At 55.3% G+C, this 21,469-nt stretch overlaps 6 protein-coding genes across 6 annotated transcripts; 3 read left to right on the plus strand and 3 right to left on the minus strand.

Annotated features, from left to right (window-relative positions):
- Nucleotides 1–4,157: 4,157 nt before the first annotated feature.
- IWZ02DRAFT_309686 (uncharacterized protein) lies at nucleotides 4,158–5,188 on the plus strand. The gene has a single exon (XM_066764040.1). It carries the CDS (start codon nucleotides 4,259–4,261, stop codon nucleotides 5,078–5,080), a length of 822 nt encoding a protein of 273 aa, XP_066621097.1. The 5' UTR covers nucleotides 4,158–4,258; the 3' UTR covers nucleotides 5,081–5,188.
- A 3,439-nt stretch (nucleotides 5,189–8,627) lies between these two features.
- IWZ02DRAFT_309625 (DUF1275 domain protein) lies at nucleotides 8,628–9,521 on the minus strand. Its single transcript, XM_066764039.1, has one exon. It carries the CDS (start codon nucleotides 9,427–9,429, stop codon nucleotides 8,824–8,826), a length of 606 nt encoding a protein of 201 aa, XP_066621098.1. The 5' UTR covers nucleotides 9,430–9,521; the 3' UTR covers nucleotides 8,628–8,823.
- An 884-nt stretch (nucleotides 9,522–10,405) lies between these two features.
- On the minus strand, nucleotides 10,406–12,388 carry IWZ02DRAFT_309567 (pyridoxal phosphate-dependent transferase). The gene is made up of 3 exons (XM_066764038.1): nucleotides 12,071–12,388; nucleotides 11,890–12,023; nucleotides 10,406–11,726 (listed from the first exon to the last, which is right to left on the minus strand). Exons 1-3 carry the CDS (start codon nucleotides 12,181–12,183, stop codon nucleotides 10,780–10,782), a joined length of 1,194 nt encoding a protein of 397 aa, XP_066621099.1. The 5' UTR covers nucleotides 12,184–12,388; the 3' UTR covers nucleotides 10,406–10,779.
- A 508-nt stretch (nucleotides 12,389–12,896) lies between these two features.
- On the plus strand, nucleotides 12,897–16,026 carry IWZ02DRAFT_476093 (Spc98 family-domain-containing protein; the record flags this gene model as incomplete). The annotated part of the gene is made up of 3 exons (XM_066769023.1): nucleotides 12,897–13,053; nucleotides 13,101–15,788; nucleotides 15,989–16,026. The coding sequence occupies exons 1-3, from the start codon at nucleotides 12,927–12,929 to the stop codon at nucleotides 16,024–16,026; spliced, it is 2,853 nt and encodes a 950-aa protein (XP_066621100.1). The 5' UTR covers nucleotides 12,897–12,926.
- Nucleotides 16,011–20,271, minus strand: IWZ02DRAFT_455695 (Pleckstrin homology domain-containing protein). Its single transcript, XM_066767806.1, has 4 exons — nucleotides 19,665–20,271; nucleotides 18,517–19,569; nucleotides 17,574–18,440; nucleotides 16,011–17,528 (listed from the first exon to the last, which is right to left on the minus strand). The coding sequence occupies exons 1-4, from the start codon at nucleotides 19,815–19,817 to the stop codon at nucleotides 16,233–16,235; spliced, it is 3,369 nt and encodes a 1,122-aa protein (XP_066621101.1). The 5' UTR covers nucleotides 19,818–20,271; the 3' UTR covers nucleotides 16,011–16,232.
- A 130-nt stretch (nucleotides 20,272–20,401) lies between these two features.
- IWZ02DRAFT_500538 (thioredoxin-like protein) lies at nucleotides 20,402–21,206 on the plus strand (the record flags this gene model as incomplete). Its single annotated transcript, XM_066770258.1, has 2 exons — nucleotides 20,402–20,682; nucleotides 20,750–21,206. Exons 1-2 carry the CDS (start codon nucleotides 20,456–20,458, stop codon nucleotides 21,204–21,206), a joined length of 684 nt encoding a protein of 227 aa, XP_066621102.1. The 5' UTR covers nucleotides 20,402–20,455.
- Nucleotides 21,207–21,469: the final 263 nt, after the last annotated feature.

A 21,469-nucleotide genomic window follows, 5' to 3' on the forward strand; every position in this document is an offset into this window, starting at 1 on the left:
AAATGGTCCTCCCATGCGACCAACTGCAAAGAGGCAATAGTGACACGTACATCACACCCTCCCATCCTTCAGAATATCCCTAACAGCTCTTCCAAACATCGCAAAGCCCATTCGCGTCACCGTATCACTAAGTCAACCTATCTATCCAACTTACGCGCACGGTGTCTACTTTAGTAACTCGCGCTGCCCCGCTTCTTGCGCCATCCAACTCAATCCGTTGCGCCCCGCCGTTAGTGGATTGCGTGACTCAGAAGTAGACGAAGAGGTGAGGAGATAGCCACACGTGAAGTCTCTGAGGAGTGCAAGAGGAGCGTCGTCGGGCTCGATTTTGGGGAGATGGTAGTCTGACTCTAGTAGCTTGCGGACTTGACTAGCCATCCAGAGACCAGGAGTTGGAAAGAGGATTGTTTTTGGTGTACGTCTAAGTGCTTGCGTGATACGGATGCGCAGGGAAGAGCACGCGAACGAGGACGAGGCCAAAAGTATGTGATGAGGAGCCGCTGAGATTTCGGAAACGTATCCGAAGAATGCTATCTAATCTTTCAGTGCTGCTCGTGAGCCAGAGTCTTCTCTTGTGCGACTTTTGTATGCTCTTGGTAGATGGATGCTTGGATTCGAGATGGGGCTGCCAGATTGTGGTCAAGTCAGTGATATAGGTGGTCTATTTGTGGGAAGTCTTTGATGCGTAGAAGAGGTGAGCCGATGGAGCTCAAAGAATAATCGCCACCAGCTGTTGCAGTCTTTTCCTCATGCAAAAGTACAAAGAACGTGGACATGAGCAGAAGTTCCCCCGACTCGGTCACACAGGCCATCATCGGAGGAGGCATCAAGCGCACCATCAAACTCCGTAATCCACACACATCCGAAAATCATCGACCCCTACGACGCCGACTACCTGTCCTGAAGTCCTCTCATCAGTCTACTCAGTCACCCGCTGGTCCTGCAATTCTCAGCATCTCTTGCGAAACATCCAACCCAAGGCTCTCGGCCCCCTGATTGACCGAATCGGCCGGCGCTCATCTTTCTCCTCACGGACGAGCCCCCTAGTCAGTCATCGAAAGGCGCCCCATAACCTCCAGAGGGGCACTGTGACAGGGACGTCCAGATGCATGTGGCATAAGCGTCTGCAAGCAAAGGTGTCCTGAATCATCAAACGACTGCCGGTTGGATGTCAGTAGACGTCAGGGGAGCCAAGCTGACTCGGCGCGCCAGGACGAGTCCCCCTTCTCAGGATCAATACCACTGGCAATCATCCTTCTTCTAGCTTTCATGTTGACGTGGTTGACATACGCCAGGCAGAGCCCCTCGTTGTCGCGTTGAAGGACCTTGAACCGACGGTCGTGCACCAGCGAGCATCTATCCTTCGTTGCCTATCCACCCGACACGCGCACCTCGATTACGTGACAAGACGTCCTTTCCGAACCCCAGCGTCCCATGGACTTCCTTCTGCCTGTCGGAAACACGCAACATAGGCTTCCGCAAACCAACGAACCAAGCGCCTGCGAACCAGGCTCCACATGTTGTAGGACCATACAACTGCCACGGCAGCCCATATTCCACATATGGGTACCATCAACGTAAGAAGGACAACTTGACAGTTTCTGTGGCGAGGGACTTGAGGCAGGGTGACTGAGGAAAGGAATCTTCCCCTGGTCGAAAGGACTCTGTAATGCTCTAGGCCTTCAACCGCGGAAAGTAGCGGGACGAGTTGGCCACGAGTCTTCTTTCTTGAGGCACTTAGTCACCCAGACCCTTCATGAGCAGCCGAATCAAAGACGAGGCAGCGGTGCCGTGACATGTGAATGGAGGAGCAACGTCGAGGGCTAGTGGCATGTCCCCTTTGATTCCACTTTGGGCAGATGGCCTGAATCGTTTGTGGATTCCAATGAAAAGGTACAAAGCAAACAAGCCCCGCTGATTCTGCTTCAGATGGGTTAGAAGACACGACTAGCGAGTGGAAATTTCCATAAATGTAGGCGGGAGAGAGGAGACGCTTCGAAATGCTGAAATGCGTTTCAATAAGGCTCCCCATTCGGATGAATAGAAGCCAATCCCAAGAGAACATCATTGTCTCGCTTAGTTTGGTCCCGTTCAAAACGTGCTCAATTCTCTGTAAAAGTCTGGAAAAGGGGGTCAATGACACGCAAAAGACAGAAAAATGCTGTGCCCCAAGACACGCAATTTTTCGGATTTCCCATGTTCCCCCATCATGGCAAAGGGATTTGATAGCTTTGTGTGCTGCAGCTTGATGTCGAACCATCGCAGGCAAATTCCGAAGAGAGACTAAATCAAATCCATAGCAAGCGCGCCCTCGAACCGGCGGCTAAGCGGGTAAAAAGGAGGCTCCTGCCAGCCACGATGGAGAATCCGTGCATCCAGTTCTTCTTGAAAAGAGACACACAAAGTAGCACGACGGGGTGTATTTCGTATGACTCGAAAACAGTAAAGGTTGGCATCTTCTTACGACTATGTGTGACACAGATAAAGGGATATGCTCAGGCCCGACGGTATTCTATACGGCCTCTGCGTCTGGTGGCAAGTGGGCCCCGGATCTGAAAACTATTGGCTCGCGGCGATCAGTTCCCCACAATGGACGGAGCAGATCGGCAGGAAGCCGCACTGCACTTTACATATGCATCACGCCGTGTCAAAAGCTCACTCTTTGTCCAGGGCATCTGTGAGGACCTCAGTAATCCGGCGTTCAGTTGTTTTGTTCTAGCGCTTGCATTTTGTGGGATTTCTTCGGTGGATTCACGTCCGGGTTCTTTTGGCTGCTTCATCGAGTCGTCGGATTGGAGAAATACGGCGTCATCTTGTAGATCAAGAAGCCGGACGAGAGTCTGGGATTAGATTAGGTCATCCGTGTGAGTGAAAAGACGGCGTGTGGAAAATACACAGCCTAAGCGACATTGCTGGGCTGTTTATATGGGGAATCAATGGCTTGGTCGGCTAGAGTCGAATCAAAACTTCTCGGCCAGACTGCAGTATTGGATTTGACGCGCCGCAGTTCATATTAGACGCGTGGTTAGACGACCATAGCGCGCCATATTCTCGTAGTGGCGAGTAATCCCCTGGGGCTTATACAAATCGACTTCGGATCTTCCGCTCTTTTCCGCAATCGCATCATCGCTTGCGACCATGACTGGCTGGAAGATGGGCGTGGCCACTTGTGATGCAGAGTCGTTGGAACTTGACAAGGCGAATCTGTGGATTGAATCATTAGCAGAAAAGCCCGTAGGGGATCCGGGTTGGCATTTCCTTGAATATCCAGATCAGGTCAACATTAGAAGGGGAAAGGAGAGCTCGCAAAGAAGATCATGATTTTGGTTTCCATTGGAGACGGATGAATAGCAGGATGATGTAGGAGGTCGGCGACGGAACCATTTTGGCACTACGGTAGTCATGATAGCTCTGGCATCTTACAGGGGTGTTTGGAAATTCGTAAAGGTCGAAGCTCGGTCTAGAACCACACTCGAAGGGTTCTGATTTCGATTCAAACGTCCGACGCACATATTGAGAGTGGGTCGAATGCTGTGCCACTGCCCGTGAAAAGACCAATCAAGGCAAGATACGTGACACTGTTAGAAAGCTCTCTGAGAGCGGTTGAATATGGCAAAGTCGTGGCTCCGCGACTCACGTACAGACAGTGCCGAGACCGTACAAAGAGGTTGAGGGACGCGATTCAAGCGGTTAGTGTGAGTGACGGACATCGAGGGTTGTAAAGTAGTTCCCGTAAGCGGTTGGTGGAACAATCCCAAAGGTGATTTCCTGGAGAGGCGGCGCAACGCCCACCTGGGCACCAATGTCCAAATCCAACCCATGCTCTTCGAATTCCAGAGGAATTTGGTGAGGTCGCAAAATAATCAGGGAGCACCGTAGTAATTTCCGCGGCCTTATCCCGAGCTCGAGCTGGGCAGATCCACGCAAACAGTACGGAAGGCGTCTTTCGACAAACCCACATTGATCGCACGCGGCGCAGCCGGCAGCATGCTGTTCAACGCAACGACAGGCTGCCTGGACTTCCACTGCGCAAACACGCCGGTCAGGTCGCGACATTCTTCTGCTCCCTACTTAACCCCGCCACCCACAACTTCAATTGACGTTTCGGAACGCGATCTCGAACAATCCGCGATTCTCTGTCCACGACCGACAACGAGGTCCGCTCATTCTTGAACAGGGGCTTGACGTTGTCCGCAGGTTGATTGTGGCTCCTTAGTGTCTGAAGCGTATTTCCCCCAGCTGCCCGGATCTTCCAGAAATGTCAAGCAAGGGTACGCGTCGGCGTGAGGAATCGAAAAATCTTTCGCAGGACCAAATTCCTACCGCCGCCACGACGTCGCGGACAACGTCGACGAGCGCAATCAAATCTGAGACTTCGAGACGGGCCTCACTGGCACCTGCGCCCTCGCCATCCGCGCGAGAGAGGAGCGACGATGCGACGAGTCCACAACCCTTCGAGAAGCCCAAAGGCAGAACCCCGCGCGTCCATGTCACCGATGTCGCGTGTACGCCATGCCAAAATCGAAAATCCAAATGCAATGGAGGGCGACCGACGTGTTCTTCCTGCCTGGCAAGAGGCCGCACCGATTGTTTCTACGACACTGCGGGGGACCAGCGGAGGACATCAGCTCTGAAGGAGACAAACCAAAGATTAAAACAAGAAAACCAGAATCTCAAGGATGTGATCAAGGAAGTTTGCGCTGCAAACGATACTGCGTCAGCGATTGAGATTGCGAGACGATTGCCTTCCGAGGGTTTCCAAAACGTGGAGGAGGTGGTGGATTTGCTCAAGCGACGGCCACGCGCCATTGAGAGTATTGTCGGGGAAAACCCACTTGCGGGAACCAGAGTTGGAAGAAATAGCGCGGAGAGAAGCATGGACATTGACGCTGCCCCACAAGAGGTCAACATCAATTCCGTCCTCGAGACCGCAGACACGACGTATGGTGCGCAAGTACCATTTCAGCCCCCGGCGAGCTCAAGCAGGGCTGTGAACTCAAATGGCAGGCGACCGGCGCACTTTTCTCATACCAACGCCCCGGTAAGATGCATTGAAACTTTTCGAATGATCGCGTCGTGACAAGCGCGTTTACAAGACTGTTGCTGATTTCCTCAAGGCGTGGCAGGATGCAGGTCGTTCAAGCGGTTCGGTATCTGTTTCGTCTCCGTCGACGCCCGCCCTCCCGTATGTTGCCAACTCCTCCGATGAAATGCTGGCACATCAGCCCTTGTATTCTGGAGCAGGCGTGTTTTATTCACACACACTAGCCCAGGAAGGCCTGCGCGGCCAAATTCCATGGCAGTACCTGCAAGCGAACAGTCCTCAGCGCGAGGCCATTCAATGGATGACAAGGACGGAAGGCTATCCCGTAGGAGAAATGCCTGTCGCTGGATTGGACCAGGTGCACAGCGCCAACATACCCGCGTATTCTCTTCAGCCACCAGATATGACAGCAGAAGACCAATTCACCGCCGAAGTTGCCCTATTCATCCGCAGGAAAAGAGAATCATTTACTCAGACAGTAGGATGGCTGTCTGAGCATGCTCTGACAGACACTGGGGACGCGGTGAACTCGCAGCTGCTGTGCCAGATGGAAAGTGGGATTCCAACTCCAAGTGAAAATCCAACCGTTGCCGAATTTGTGGCAAGCATCATAGGGCGCATGTTATTTCCTGGGGTAGCGGAAAGAGTAGCCATGTTTTACTTGATGGTCAAGTTTCTCAACGTTAGTAAGCCATCCATCGGAATGGCGCCTTGCGTTCTTTCGAATGACCATGTCCAATCGCTGACGACATCCAAGTGGCGCATTTTTACAACCATGGAGTATTACCACGCAATCCCAGAGTGTCTCAAGCCCACAGCTGAGCAGAGTATCGTTCCGCACCCGGCCTGGGTTGACTTTTTACCCTGGTAAATCCTAGCTCTTTCAACCTCGTACGCTCCTGTATGGAAATTTCAGCAGTCTGACGTTTCCAAGGCCTCGTCTCAGGGACGAATTTATCTCCAGGCCGGATTTGGCAGGACAAGGCAACGCGCTTTTGACTCTTTCACAGCTCGCAAGAGTCAACTGGCCACCTGAAATTCCTCTGCCGTTCGACTATCGTGCCGGAGACTGGAGGATGCCAGATCTTGGAACGGCGTCGGAACAACTCCCCGACGCGTTCAAGCAGCATGTCTCCAACGTGAATAATTGGTCCCTCGACTCCAGTGTCGACAATTTTTATCCCGATATCATCTTTGCCGACAAAGTATGAATCCAGCCCCCGCTTTCAGCGAAACAATCCGACGATTTCATGATGTTCGACACATGAGCAAATCGATGGACAAAAAGGCTGGATGGGCGCGGCGAAGTTTCCCGCGGTGTCTCGATACGTCATTCGCAGGCCTTCTGCAGATCCGTCCGTACTTTAAGAAAGCCTGGGCCTTTGCTTTCCTGAAGAAGAGAACTATGTGTGTCTGCCAGATCGAACCGCATCTCGGTAGCGGCGGAAGCCGTGGGCTCTTGCCTCTTTGTTTGCGAGAGAAACAGGTGGGAAGGTCTCGTCGACAGAGGCATCGAGTCCGCTGCCGTCAGGATCAGCCGAGTTTCGGTTTTGGTAGCAGTACTTGCCGTCGCGGTATGGGAGATGAGACCAGAGGTCGACCAAGGCGAAGGCTGTTGACAAGAAGGGAAGCATGCGAGAGATGTCGCGAGGAAGGTCGTCTTTAGGTTTGTATGCCTCCCCAGAAATTCATGAAAGATAAGGACGCTTGCACATGAGTGAGCAGCTCGTTGGCCCCTGGTTGTGAGATGGACGGGACAGTGTTGTATCAGTAGATCCAAGAGGTGGCCAGCGCAAAAGCCGACTCGCGTCTCCCCCGCTTGGCTCAACCAACGACCTCATTACCACACCGAACCAGACATGGGTGGTCTTAGACCAGATTGTGCAAGTCTATCTCTTCTCTGCTCCGCAATCATGGCCTTACTGTGTCAACCAAGAGCCAAGATGGACGTTTCCGTTTGTCCAACCTCACCCCACCTCTACCTCCTCTCTGCTTCCTGCTTGCGACAATTACAACCTTCTGCCGCCCCTTGAGACACCAGCCAAATGCCCAGGCCTGGGAAATCACCACTTCACAACCTCTCAAACCTCTCATTGAACCATTTCTTTCACTCTAGCATCCTCCGCCCCCAGCAACGTCATTCGGATGCATTGATCGCCCATGTCCCTTGCGGAGCATTCGGCTGCAGGACACGGCTATGGCCTACGCAACACTCAGAGCCACCTCTGCGAATGAGCAGTAAGTCTGGGCATCACGAAGACTCGGACTAATCACGCAGACTAGATTGACCAGCTTGACGGAGCGCATAAAACCCGCAACTCGTTCAACGAAAGAAGCCCAACGGGCTGCACAAGGCCAGAAGAAAAAAGCCATGCAAGGCCTGCAGTCGCTCCTACCAGCCCCACGCGTCGCAGCATCGGAAGAGGCCTAGCATTTGTGCTTCCTCACACCCGAATCCATTCAGCCAATACCATGCTGTGCTACCATTCAATGCTACCGTCCACCGATTTGCGGCAGTCGTCGATGAGAAGCCGTCATGTATGCGCCAGTCTTTCATAATCATGCCCAGACAATGGGCTGATGTCGACCGCAGGATTTTCACAATCTGCCAGCGTCAGTCGCGCTCCATCAACTCTGCTGTACAACCGCGGAGACGGGAAGAATAGCTAGCTACAGCGCAGAGGAAACTCTCAGGCTTCGACCGCCGTCAAGCGACGTTTTGAGAAGGGCGACATAAGCGTCCAATTGAAAGACGGCAACGGCCCTTCAGCACAATAAAGATTTTGCCGCAATTTTTGGATCCAGGAGCAGACGCGCAAACAGCGAGACAATCCCATCCCCCAGCATGCCCAAAGGCGTAGCTGTCACACCTTCAAACCACATATTCTTCCCCATCGAATCGCACCCCAGTCCCCGATCCCCAACCGCACATGCAGCGCACAACATCCACCCACCCACTCACCCAAACCTCAGTTTCCTCCACCACTACCAAAAAACGCAAATTACCATTTTCAAAATTGAAAGGGGGGCCAGAGCATCAAGTCGGCTGTTCGAGTCCGTCTCTCAGCCGTTCCGCCAGCATCGTCGGGAGCGCGACCCGTTCGTTCGCTCGCTCCAGCGCACCAACCTCACACACGGACACGGCGAACCGAACCGACGGCCGTCGCCGCGTGGTCGAGGGAGGAGGTCCGGCACCGCAGCGCACCGCACAGACAGAGCAGAGCGGAAAACAGGGCCGGGCTGCCGATGCTGTCCGTCTGTCCGTTTCGGGTGCTTTGTGCCATGCGAGACAATGTGCACGTGCGCGATACATCAACAACGACAACATGATGGAAAAGCCCTCAAAGCTCTGACGACAGAAAGGGTCCCTTACTTCTTGTTTGAATGACGTGAATGATGACAGACTGTCTTGCTAGGAATTTGGATCAGTAGCGGCAGTAGACGAGAAAAGACAGCAGCAGACTCGCCGCTTTCTCTGCTCTTGGACCGGCGCTCATGTCGAGGCTTGGTTTGATTTGGCCGTAGCAATGAGACTGTGAGAGAAGCGTCGCTCCGGACAACCATTGCACAAGTAAATTAACAGAGCGGTAGAGTGAATTGACACCACCCGTGTGCCGTCCATAAGGCGGCACAGCAGGATAATATCTCTGTAGAGTCGCGCTGCAAGAGCCGCAGTAGCACAGCCAGTATTATTCTCTTTAATTGACTCCGCGGCTCAACAGCCTCCAACCTAGCAATGCCTCTCCGCCCGCTCTACGATCTAGCCCCTCGCCCCTCAATCACAGCGCCGGAAACCACACCCAACAAACGGCGACAACAAACTTGCCAGCGGCCACAAGCCACAGCGCACACATGATGCCGCCCGTCTCCTTTGAAATCCAACCTCCAGCAATAGCGCCCAGGAGCGTAAGCACAAAAGCGATGACGCGCCGATTCCTCTTCGCGTTCGCGCTCAACGGCGCCGCCAGCCCCGGATCGCTGAAAAGATCGCACAGCAAGCTAGTCAAGACGAGCGTGGGCACCTCGTTCAGCCCGACGCCGCGACTGACGACCATCTGCGCGGCGCCCTGGAAACTGAGCAGCGCAATCGGGCCCAGCTCGTTCCAGCGCGGCGTGCCTTCCGGGTTTGGCGGCTGCGGGACCGACCCGTCGATGACGCCCGCCTGCGCCAGGCTGGCGGCGATGACGACGAAGCAGCTTTGTAGCAGGTACGATAGGAGCAGTGTGAAGCGGCGGCGCGCGCCCAGCTTGTTGACGATGCGGCTGAAGAAGAAGGAGCCGCAGATGAAGGAGAGGAGTGAGGTGAGCGAGCGCACCCAGCCGTAGGGTTTGCTGTTTTGCCCCGACGCGCCGAGGGCGATGAAGATTGTGTTGCCGGTTTGCATTGAGACGAAGGTGCTGAAGGCTGTGTGTGGGTGCGGTGGTTAGCTGGCCGTTGATGTCATTGTAGAGATCTTTTTTTTTTTTTTTTTCTTTTTTTTTTTTCCCTCTCTTTCGCCTTCGACGATGCCACATGTAGGGTAACCAAACTCCCAAAAATCTTACTCAACCAACACCTCAAAGAAGCAGATTACTTTTTTACAGTCCAGGAAGAGAGACAGACTGACATAGACAAAACAAAAAAAAAAAAAAAAAAAAATCCCAAAAGGAGAAATGTCAAAAACTCACCATTATAAACCGTACTATCCGTCAGACCAGCACAAAAGCACGTCGCCAACAGCGGCACATCAACATGTGTGGTATCGATCTCAGCCCAAACCCTATGCCGCCAATAGCGCCAATCCCAGCTCCTTTTTCCACTGCTCTTGCCGGCCGCGCCACCGCTACCGCCCGGCAAAACGGCGTCTTCCACCTGGTTCGGCGTGTTGTTTTGACTATATGACGATGACGAGGTTAGAGTGCCGTAGCCGTAGCCATGGTCGTTGTTCTTGTTTTGGACGCCGCCGGCACCGCCTGCCGCCGTTGGGTTTAGGGCACGTGCGCTCATTTGCGATCGATGGATGGATAAATGGATGAATGGTGACTTTTTTCTTTCGGTGCGCTTGTTGCGGTACGGTAGTCAGACGTGATATGGTGCAATCAACGGCTAGCTAGCCTGTTTGGGCCGTGGGGGAAGGGAAGTAGATGGCGAAGAGGTGCAGAGACTTCTTTGTCTGTGTGCTTTTGTTGGAGAAGGGATCAGAAGAGGCAGTGTAGGAGCAGACTTCGAGAAGTATGAAGTGGCAGTAGTTTCTCTAGATACATGTCTAGAATAGGTGTCTAGAGGTTATGTAGGTGATTGACGAGACCCGATGACGATGGTGGGTTCAGATTCCGACGCCGAGTGTGGTGCGGTCCGAGTGCGCCTGAAGCTGTGATTGGCCGATGCGCAGGAAGCTGTAGCGTTCGTTGCAGCCAGACATGGACCAGACGACGAGCTGCTTGCTGACCACCACCAACAAAGAAAATCGTCCAAAGGATGGTGCGTTTGGTGGTAGGGGAAAGGGTCTGTTTGTCTTTATATTCCACATACCCCGCGCCTTGATATTGTCGGTTTCAAAGTTGTCCATGTCGCTTTTCGGCGGCGGGCGGCCCTTTGGCGTCTGAAACACTTCACCCCCCTTCTTGACTCGGCGGTGCGATTGCATATATAGGCAGGTATCTTATCCTAGATGGTTGGAAAAAAGCATGGTCATGTGGGTGCTTTAGCAATTTCAGTGTCCCCGCAATCAACAACCAGAGCGTCTTGATTTCTCTTATCCACAAATCACCCTGTCAAAAGTCTTCACAAAGGACTGGACCTCCTCTTCCGTGTTGTAATGGACCATCGAGAACCTGACCACGCCATGCTCGCCCGCCTGCAGCACGTCGTCCACCAGCCTCTTGCTGTAGAAATGCCCCCATCTGAACGCAAAGTCGGATGCCTTCTCCACCGCCTCAACCACATCTTTCGCACTCTTGCCCTTTACGCCCCAGCTCACTGTGGGCACGCGCTTCGCGCGGTCCGCATCGGGCATCCCAAAAATGGTAAAGACGTCGGGCTTGGAGCGCAGGTAGTCGAGCAAAATACTCTGCAGGCGCTGCTCGTGCGCAGCAATGGCTTCGCCAACTTGCTCCATGTAGTCGACGACGACGGGGATTGATGCCGTGAGCTCGTAGTTTGACGCCGCCAGCGAGAGCTTCTGCTCTAGCGTCTGCGAGGGGTTGAAAAAGTGCCCGAGCGAGCGGACCGACGCCTCGTGCGCCGCCCGTCGCCCGTACAGTAGCGACACGTGCGGTCCGTACACCTTGTACCAAGAAAAGGTATAGAAGTCGACATCGAGCTCGCGCATGTCGAGGCGCGCGTGCGGCGCGTAGGCCACACCGTCGACCTGGAAGTACGCCCCGGGCACCGTGTGCACCGTGTCGGCAAGAGCGCGGATCGGGTGGATAGTCCCCAGGATGTTGGAGGCGTGCGTGCAGGTCACCAGTCTGGTCCGGGAGGATAGGAGCGGGACGAGAGATGAAGGCGTGAGGATGGGGTTAGTGGTGCCTGCTGGCACCGTCCACCATTTGAGCCTGAGGTTGCGCTCAGCGGCCAGGGCGACCCATGGAGCAATGTTGGCTTCGTGGTCCAATGCTGACACAATGATTTCGTCGCCTGGTGAAAAGTCGAGAGCCTCTGAGAGATTGCGGAGAAGCTGGGTTGTTGAAGCACCGATGACTGAGGCATTCGTTAGGGCCGTGATCGACTTGTATGCGAGGCAGGACTTTTGGCCCAAAGATTTTGCAATTAAAAAGGATTTGATTTCTTGCTCGACTCAAGGATATTCCCTTTGAGACTTTGGGAAAGACACCCAATTACATTCTCCACTAATCCGACTTACCAACTTCGTCAGGGTCCGCGTTCATGTACTTGGCCGCAGCCTCGACACCTTTGGTGTATTTGGCAGTCGACTGCTGTCCCACATTGTAACTGGCGCCTAATTGCACGTTTGTCGTGGTAAGATAGGATACAATGCTGTCCCACAATCAGCATTTGCATCTCCAGTCGTTGGATGCACTCACGAGTCGACAACGTCACCCAGAATCTGGCTCCCGCCGGCATTGTCAAAAAAGAGCTGCTTCTGCTTCAGAGCAGGAAACTTTTCCCTGACTGCGGCAACGTCGAATGCAGACATGATTGGTTGGTGAGATGGCCAGAGACGACGGACGCAGCGAGAGACCTTGAGGTCGTGGCGCGAGGTCCGGGGTAAAGTCTACATATATATGTAAGCCGCTTGCCGGATCTCTTACGTAGGTAGGCCTTCGGGTTCCACCCACTTTCCGATTGCGGTCAAGTGCGGGGTTGCGCTGTTGGGTCCTGCGCGGCCTGGTCCATTTTGCACCGAACCGCCAGTTTCCATCATCACTTCTCCGATAACCATCTTCAAGGCTTGTTCTCTTTGCTCGGGAAAGAGGCTACATGTCCTTATCGGCCTCTGGCTTTTTCAGATGATCCCGAAAGATAGCCGAGGGAAGACGGGACGTGGCTCTGACGTCGAGTAGTCACGTATGATTGCTGCCATTCCCGCAAGTAGCAGTGGAAATTCTCAAAAGTCAGGGTAGTGTAGAATCAGCAAACAGAGCTTGGACTTTGGTTGTTTGCTAGGCAATAGACGGTTGCGGGGGATGATGCAGTCCTCTGGCTCAGGTCTCCAGTTGTAGAATCCTGGGGAATGCCACAGAGAGAATTTGTCGCTGACTTCGTTGAACGATTTGATTCGAAGACAAGGTGAATTGAATGAAGTTGGAGCGGACAGCCCGAGATGCCAGTCGAGAGTTGAGGTCAATGAAGTGGTCCGAGCGCAAGACCCCCATGGAACGGTCCAGTGGAACCGCGCGCCAACCAACAACGCGTCGCCCCGAGTCGCGAACAGGGAGCATGGACGACATTGACATTGAGCAAGACAACGACGCCTTTGCGGTCCCTGAATTATGGCGTTCTTCAAGATTTGCTCTCCCGGATCTCGAATCGTCGACCACCCTGTTCCACGAGCCGGAGCTTGACAGTGAGTGCCTGTCGCAATTCGCGTCGCAACTGCTGACCCGGCTGCAGTCAACTCCACACAGGTCGACAACCCGTACGCCCCGTCGAAGAACCCACAATATGATCTACGACTCCCGGACCTCGAAAACTTCCAATATGGCCCGCTGGAGGATCTGGAATCCGTCCAAGAGTCGACCGTGTCGTCGCTGCCGACCCAGCAACTAGAGGAAAGCGAGACGATCGAGGAGGATATATGGAGGCTGGCTACAGATCTCGGACCCGTACATCGCGACATCAAGTTCTACACGTGGGAGTCTTTTGAGAAGCCTGGGTCCAGAGAGCCCGCCCATCCATACATCGCCGAGGCAGGCCCTGAGGCTTTCGACCAGGCCGTTGCGCAAGCCAAGGATGCTACACAACCTGTGCCGTCGGGGCAAATAGTACGGACGGACATTGTTCTAGGATCTTTATTCAACCTGGGCCTCGGACGGTCGTCCGCACTCTTCAAGTACGACCGCGATGGCAACACCTTTCTTCAAGCTATTCGCGACGCGCGAGTATCCGGACTTAGCCTGCAGTCAGCCCAGAGCTTGATTCATCAGTTTGTCGAGGGCGGCTCCACCTTTCGCTATCTCAACGACTTTGCCGAAAAGACGTTCAAATCCAATCAAGCGTTCCCCTCGCAGGTGGCGTTGGCGAATGCAGTAGGAACAATCATTTCGGTCATGGAAGACCACCTGGGAGACCAGTGGCAATTTATTCGCAGTACACTACAACTGCAGCAACTCTTGCAACGCCCGCATCGAATCTTGGGCATTGTCAGGCACTTGATCGAATCTGTCAAGTTTTCGAGGTCAAATGAAGAGATGATATCGGTCCTATACTGGAGGGTGCAGGAGATGGAGCAAGAAGATCCGCTTCTGAGGTCCATTTTCCAAGAAATTTTGAAGAGTGTCAGCGAGCCATGGCTCGAATTTGCTGCTCAGTGGGCTGGCCTGCGCCACGCCTTCAACACAGAGTTTACTCCGGAGACTGTCAAAGACACGTTTGTTTATGTCGAAGAACCTGCTGAAGATGGTCCTGGGATCACGGAGCATGCATACCAATCAGAGCATATGCCCGCATTCGTATCCGATGAAGATGGCCGCATGGTTTTCGAGACTGGAAAGAGTCTGCGGTTCTTGGAACAACACCATCCCAAACACCCTCTTTGCAAGCCGCGCTCAGTGGGTGTTGAACCACCACCCCTGGAGTGGAAATTCGGGTGGGAGGACTTGGACAACATTTCCGCAAAAGCCAGACGATACGAGAGAGATCTTGCAGACGCTGTCAGGAAGTTTGGTTCAATCAAACGCTCGGAGGACAAGTTGGGCTCAAAAGCCGAGCAGTCTACTGAGCCCCCGGTGCCAAAATCCCCACAGTACGAGTGGGAACTTCAAGAGACCATGGAGCTTTTTGATGAAGCCCCTCGAACCGAGGAGGTCCATGGTTCGACGACTCTTCACCGGCTGGTCCTTGCTTGCCTCTCCACCACTTCTACAGCTGACAACATGCACACCTTTGCGCCACCTCTTTCTCTTACGCCGTCCCTTTCTCTGACACCGCTCTTCCTTGCCCAAGCCCGTCTTGTCAATGCTACCACACTCCGACTATTCTTCCAATCACACAACCTCCGCCTACACATTTCAATACAACGGCAATACCAGCTCCTCGGCGACGGGGTATTCATGTCTCGTCTCACGTCGGCGCTCTTCAGTCCAGATCTCGAAACTGCAGAGCGAAGACGGGGTACTGTCAGAACTGGAGCGCCGATGGGCCTCAAGCTAGGCTCGCGCTCCACCAACTGGCCACCCGCCAGCTCTGAATTGCGTCTCGCACTGATGGGCGTACTCAGCGAAAGCTATCAATCCTCGCGCCTCTATAACCGCTGGCAGCAACAACAACAGCAGCCAAACCCGCAAATCCAAAAACACCACCACCACCGGGAAACACCCGACATTCCCGGCAACCTCTCCTTCGCCATCCGCATCCTGCAGCCCGCCGAAATCGACCAAGTCATGGACCCGCACTCGCTGTATGCCCTCGACTTTCTGCGCCTGCAATACACGCCGCCCGCACCGCTGCACCTGGTGCTCACGCCGGCCATCCTCGACAAGTACGACGCCTGCTTCCGGCTGCTGCTGCGGCTCGCGCGCATGCTCTTCGTCGTGACGCACCAATTGCCGCGACCATCGTCGTTCTGCTCTTCTTCTGGCAGCGCCGCCGCAACAACCGCCCTCTTCCGCCTCGAAGCCCACCACTTCGTCACGGCCGTCGCGGCGCATTTTTTCGATGACGGCGTCGGCGCCGCGTGGGATGCCTTTGAAGCCGATCTTGACGCTCTCGAGCGCCGCATCGTGCACGCCTCGTCCTCTTCGATTACCGTCGGCCTCGAGGGCCTCGAAACCCTGCGCGCCGCCCACGACGCCGTCCTCGAAAACATCCTCTTCGCGCTGCTGCTGCGGCGGCGCCAGCGCCCCGTAATGCAGTTGCTCGAAGACATTTTCGATACTATTCTCTCGTTTGCCACCACCATCAGCAATCACGACGACGACGACAACGACAACAACAACATCGATGATGATGCTGGCAGTGGAGCAGCGGCAGCGAAAGAGGCGGAGAGGAATGCCACCGTGCTCCGCCTGCACGCCGCTTTCCGCGCCAAACTCGCCGTCTTCGTTCGCGTGTGTCGCGGGTTGGTTGGGAAGCGTGGGCCTGGTTCTACCACCACCTCCTCTAACGCTACCACCTCTGCCTCTAGTAGTGGTGCTGGTGGCGGTGGAGCTACCAGTGCGAGGGTGGGGATGGGGACGACGGGACTGAGGGGTGCTGGAGCTGGGGCCGGGGCGGGGGCAGCAGAGCCGTTGGGTGGCGTTGAGAGGTTGCTGTTGAGGTTGGAGATGAGTGGGTATTATGAGGGGGTGTTTGGGGGCGGGGGGCGCGGCAGATAGATTGAATGGTTAGACAAATAGGATGGATAGAAATGCAGTGATAAGTACCTTGCAAGCTCTGCAGCTCCCATCGGTACCTATACGCATGCAGCAGGCACGCATGTGTATGATGCATTGATGTATACCATAGGTACCGACCTACCTACTCCACAACCCGACTTTGACCCCCAACCCCCCTCTTCCCCTTTCCAAACCCGCGTCCCCCTTTCTCTCACGCCCCAACGATCCTCACCTCCTCCTCCTTACTCTCCGTCCCTCCCTCCCTCAAATCAACAAGCCGATCAATCTCCGTCTGAATAGCAAGGACCCAATGGTCGCGCTCAGCACGACTACGCGCCTTGAAGACAACCGCCGATCCAGGGACGCCGAGCTGCGAGACGAGTTTGAAGCGACTACCACCACCCGCAGCCGCACGCTTCTTATTTCCATCTGTAGCGATGGCCGAAGTGTCCGAAGCCGATGTTGATGACCTGGTGAGAGCGGCGGCGGCGGCGGCGGCAGGGGACGACGAGGAAGAAGAGGAAGAGGCAGAGGCAGCGTTCCGCCGAAAAAGCGAGCGCTTGCGGCCCTGCCACAGGACAAAGCACGTCATGGCGTCCTCGTCGGTACTAGTCCATCCATCGTCAAGATAAATCCGCGGCAGAGCCGAGGAGCCGGGCTTGCTGCTGTCGAAGGTGCGGTTGCGGTAGAGGAGGTCGTTTTCGGTGAGCAGGCCGGCGTACAGGTAGACGCTGTCGGCGGCCAGGTCGATGGACGCAATGTGCTCGTGGTGGATGTGTGATAGCTGCTTGCCCGTCGCCTTGCGCAGCGAGTCTTGGAAGATGAGTAGGTGCGATGATGCGAGCATGACGGCGCACCGCGTGAAGGTTGCGTGGCGTCGTGGTTTGCGATATAGTACGCCTGCCATGCGGATGCTGCGGCATTGCGCGATGCCGCAGAGGTTGTAGAGCTGCGGCGACGCGTGCGTGTGCGACACCTCCCACTTTTTGGCGTACTGGCCGACGAAGGCTTCGGCTTCTTCGTCGATGTTGAGCAGCGCGAGGTTGGCGCTGCGGACGGTTTTGTATGCGGTGATTTCTGCTGTGCTGCGGTGCTTCCAGTATTTGACGAGATCTCGAAGCCTGTGCATCCATTCCTTCTTGGTTGTCTTGTCAAAGGCTTGCAGACGGATGATGAGACCGTTGCGCAGTACTAGCTCAAAGGTGCGCTCGTCGTCGAATTCTCGTGTCACGCCATCGTCTTCCGCCGAGTCGCTAACATCCATATCAAAGTCGACGTCGGAGCCTTCCTCGATGTGGTCATCTGCGGGCGCGGCACCGCGGTGGACCTTGCGGACCTTTTTGACGTTGCAAAGGTTGATGTACCCATCGCTTTTGAGGAGCAAGTCATCCTTTCGTCTGCTCTCGTCTTCGGCGTCTCGATCATGATGTGCAACAGCTGCTGGTCCGATGGGCTTATCCTCTGAAAGCCATTCTATTTCCCCATCCTTGATAGGATATGGATTGACCTGCTACGATTAGCATCTAGGTTTCGCCAAATTTGAGGAACATACCGCATATATAAGAGGAATAAACTCAGATATCGTCTTGGCAGAGGGAACATTCGTGCCATTGGCGTTTGGGAAATGGGGCGGAGGCGGCGGCGACACTCTCGCCGGCCTCGAAAAGATCAGAAAGTTGTCGTGCGTCGAAAAGTACAGCCGCTTGAAAAACATTTTGCCCAGTCTCTTGTCCACACCCCTTTGGCTCGTCAATCTTATCAAGAACCCTTCGATAGGCACAGGCTCTGTCAGAACATTGTCCTTTTTGGTTTTTGCAGTCGTGGAAAAGTGGCTCTTGGGCCTCAGCTCGAGATCGTGAGTCTTGGACATGGCGAGACAGCCGTACATTTTCTTCTCGTTGGCTCCGTGGACCCATTCCAGGCGGTCGTATCTCTTCCACGCCAGACCGATGCGCTCGCGTTCAGCCCACTCGCGGGCAACCGGTCCATATTCCTTGGATTTGGCGAGCAGGTCGAGAGAACGCTTGATGATGTTGCGAGCCACGGCCTGTTCTTCCTGCTCTGCCTTGACAATGGCCTCTTCGTTTCCCTCGGCGGCCTTGGCTACTTCTTCCGACCCCTCGAGCTCTTGAAAGGGGTTGGTCAGGCGAAGTTGGACCTTTAAATCTGGTACGTTAATCTGCAACTCTGATGCTCGTTGCCAGCCGAGCACCTTGCGCAGAAATGTAAACCACTCAACTGCGCTATGTCCAGAACGCGGTCGAATAAGATAGATCCGCGTGCCCTTTCGGGAGGGCGTCCAAACTACGACCGTCTTATCCAACGACGAATAAAGGTTGACCTGGCTGATTTTTTTGGCGAGCGGTATTTCGTACTTGGCCTTTTTCCTCGTCTTTGCGCCTTCGATGGCAGGGATAACCTGTTCTGGTCAGCACACCAAAGAGCTCTTGCAGTGACAAATGCTCATGGATCGGTCATGAGCTACCAGAACTCACCCTCGTCTTGTACAACTGCAACACAAAGTCTGCCCCTGAGTCCTCATCGTGCATATCTCTACACACGACCATGTACTCTCTCCACTTCTCCGACGTCCTCGACTCGATGCGATGACCGGCGTTCTCGTCAAATTCGTCATCGAGCTGCTCCAGCGTCGAATCGACACGGACAAGCATCTTGTCCATCTTGACAATGTGGCCCTGCTGGATCTTGCTCCAGCGCAAGCGCGTCAAACGACGCGTCGGCGCCTGGATGAGCCGCGCCTTGGCCTGAATCTCTGCCCGCTTCGACGCGTCTGGGAAGCTAAACTTGACCAGACCGCGGCCAGACGGCCTCCTCTGGCCCTCCAACTCGGCAAGCGAGCTCGGTCCTGCGTCTGCGTCGCCGCCAGTGTTAGCCTTGGGCAGCAAAGACGAAGTAGACGCAGCACCACCTGGCGAACTCGGTGGAACCTGCAGACTGCTCTCGCCATTTGATACCCGCGGCACGGGGCTTATGGGCGGCGCCGGACTCGTAGGCCGCGGGCTCATCTGCGAGCTGGGGATCTCAGACGCAGTGACAAAGGAGCCCGTCGACGTCCGTCTCTCCGCCGGCCTCCTCTTCCGCCGCACTTTGTCATTTGGAGTAGGGGCGAGACACTTGGGGTTGGGCGAGCGCGTGCGGCCCTCGAGCTCCTCGCTGACGATTTCCGCGTCAGCCTGCTGCGAGCGTGGTACCACGACCGCGGGGCCCGGTGCTGTCTGAGCGCGCGAGGCCTCAGCGTTGCGTCCAGTCTCAGATACCCCGCCATCCAGGTTGCCCGACACGTCCTGCGGTTGTGGGAAGCTCGACTTGAATGTTCCTCCAGCAGCAGCGCTCGGTTCGAGGCCCGTGAGGCGCCGGTCAAAGGACAGAGCCTCGCCGGCGGAAAAGGTCGCGGCGCGCGAAGAGTAATTGATGTGAAAGTGGCGCTTGTACCAGTCGCGGCGGTGCGACTTGAGCCAGCCCTCCGGGATGGGGCCTATGAAGCAGCGGCGCGATGTGAGGTAGAGATGTTCGGGCGTAGCATGTTGCTATGGCTCTGTTAGTGAGCGACGGCCGCGAGTGCTGGGCTAGGAGAGACTGTGTACAAGACGCTGAGCGGTATACGAATCAGGGGGTAACTCGCCCATGGTGGGTTTGCGGTGGGTGGTGAGACAAAGCGTGGCGAGCGGAGGTTAGCCCGAGTGTCAAAAAGACGGCGCGCCGGCGGTGGAAGGAACAAGGCGTTTGTAGAAGGAGGAGCCGGGGATGTTTTGTGACAATACAGGTGCCAGTGCATTAGACATTATATCGAGGCGTTGGGTTGTTGACTGGAGGGTTGCAAGTGGAGCGAAGCTGCTGCAGACTGCCTTGGAGCTGGACGCGACCACTGCAGGACAGGACAGGACAGGACAGGTTGGAGGAGGATGATGACGACGGCGCCGTGGCCGGATCCGCCCCCCAATCTCCCCCAGTGTTCATCCCTCGGCCTGGTCTACGCTGGTCCAGGCCTCGAGCGGTACAGAAGCTCGTACTGGTCGGGATGCTGCATTTGAAGGCGCAAAATAGCCCAACACGTCTCATTGGATTTCAGACAGACTGGCGCCGTCAGGCTGGTTGGAAGCTGCTGGTTGGTAATTCGGCGTCTTGGGTGCCGCATCTGGGGCATGACAATCACACAACGAGATGGGCATTGTAGACTGATTGTCCAAGAGACGTGTAGACTAAGTCTTTCAAGAAAAACAAAGCAATCCTTCGCCGAGAAAATGAGGTGCAGATTCCAGATTCCCCATTTCCCCACAACGACCCCGGGCAGGACAGATCCCAGCACCCCCGTTATCGATAACCCGCGATCCGCCGTCTGACACAACTGTGACCTCAACGTGACCCTTCATCCAATCCTCGAACCCACCCGCTCGCTCACCCACACCAACAACCATGACCAAAATAACGCCCATCACCTCATCCGCGCAATTCAACTCCATCCTCTCCTCCCACACCTACACAGTCGTCGACTTCTACGCCGACTGGTGCGGTCCCTGCAAGGCCATCGCACCCATCTACGACGCGCTGGCCACCGCACACGCCGCGCCGGGGCGTCTCGCATTCACAAAAGTCGACGTCGACGCCCAGCAGGCCATCGCCAGGCAGTATGGTGTCAGCGCGTACGTCCAGTCCCGACTCCCGGGTCCCCCGAGTTCCCCAGTCTCAACCTCCTGACTTGATGCACAGCATGCCAACCTTCCTCATCCTCTCGCCAACCGCAACGATAGCCACGATCCGCGGCGCCGACGCCGCCGCCCTGCGCAACGCCGTCTCGCGCGCCGCAGCCGACGCCGCCAAAGCGCCTGCCAAGGCCTCCTCCGCTTTCCAGAGCACGGGTCATGTGTTGGGGAACCAGACGCCGTTCGCCTCCACCTCCACTCCGAAATCGTCCTCAAAGATCTCAACGGGAGGTGCAGCAGCAGCGACAGGAGCAGGCCGTCGCCTCGGCGCCGCGGGGAATGGTGGAAGTGGAGGCATGGGAGTGTGGGGCGGAATCAGCGAGTGGGCGTGGAGCGTGACGAGGCGGCGGGGCGGGGTTGTGGATACTGCGGCGCGGTTCCTGGGGTTGTATGTTGCGACGCTGTTTAGTTTTGATGCGGCGGCGAGTGCGGAGAGGAGTGTTTGGAGTGTTAAGAGGCGGTAGGTGGGTGAGGGACAAGGGGAGAGCAGACTGGCGAGAGGGGAAATGACAACGAGGAATTCTTATGGTTCTATTGGGAAAATCTTGTTCATCGTGGCCGCCGTTTAACTGCACTCAACTCGCTCTTGACAATCAAAGCCGCATAGGTAACAACTCAAATCTAACCATCACCTGTTTAGCTGAGGAAAGGTACGCGTAGTACGGTACATCTATCTGATTGATGATGCCCACCCGACGACCACCACCATCTCGGCCGCAGCCGCAAC

The sequence above is a fragment of the Phyllosticta citriasiana genome (genome assembly GCF_038021145.1).
Source record: "Phyllosticta citriasiana strain CBS 120426 chromosome Unknown IWZ02scaffold_9, whole genome shotgun sequence".
NCBI lineage: Eukaryota > Fungi > Ascomycota > Dothideomycetes > Botryosphaeriales > Phyllostictaceae > Phyllosticta > Phyllosticta citriasiana.

What these genes read in the sequence shown, in the direction of transcription:
- IWZ02DRAFT_455695 (XM_066767806.1), bottom strand. Translation starts at nt 19,817, where the DNA reads ATGCACTGGCACCTGTATTGTCACAAAACATCCCCGGCTCCTCCTTCT. An exon ending in CCACCGCAAACCCACCATGG is followed by an intron (nt 19,570 to 19,664) that starts GCGAGTTACCCC and finishes ACAGAGCCATAG; the next exon opens with CAACATGCTACGCCCGAACA. An exon ending in TGCAGTTGTACAAGACGAGG is followed by an intron (nt 18,441 to 18,516) that starts GTGAGTTCTGGT and finishes TGACCAGAACAG; the next exon opens with GTTATCCCTGCCATCGAAGG.
- IWZ02DRAFT_309625 (XM_066764039.1), bottom strand. Translation starts at nt 9,429, where the DNA reads ATGCAAACCGGCAACACAATCTTCATCGCCCTCGGCGCGTCGGGGCAA.
- IWZ02DRAFT_309686 (XM_066764040.1), top strand. Translation starts at nt 4,259, where the DNA reads ATGTCAAGCAAGGGTACGCGTCGGCGTGAGGAATCGAAAAATCTTTCG.
- IWZ02DRAFT_309567 (XM_066764038.1), bottom strand. Translation starts at nt 12,183, where the DNA reads ATGTCTGCATTCGACGTTGCCGCAGTCAGGGAAAAGTTTCCTGCTCTG. An exon ending in CTGGGTGACGTTGTCGACTC is followed by an intron (nt 12,024 to 12,070) that starts GTGAGTGCATCC and finishes ATTGTGGGACAG; the next exon opens with CATTGTATCCTATCTTACCA. An exon ending in CGCGGACCCTGACGAAGTTG is followed by an intron (nt 11,727 to 11,889) that starts GTAAGTCGGATT and finishes CGAATGCCTCAG; the next exon opens with TCATCGGTGCTTCAACAACC.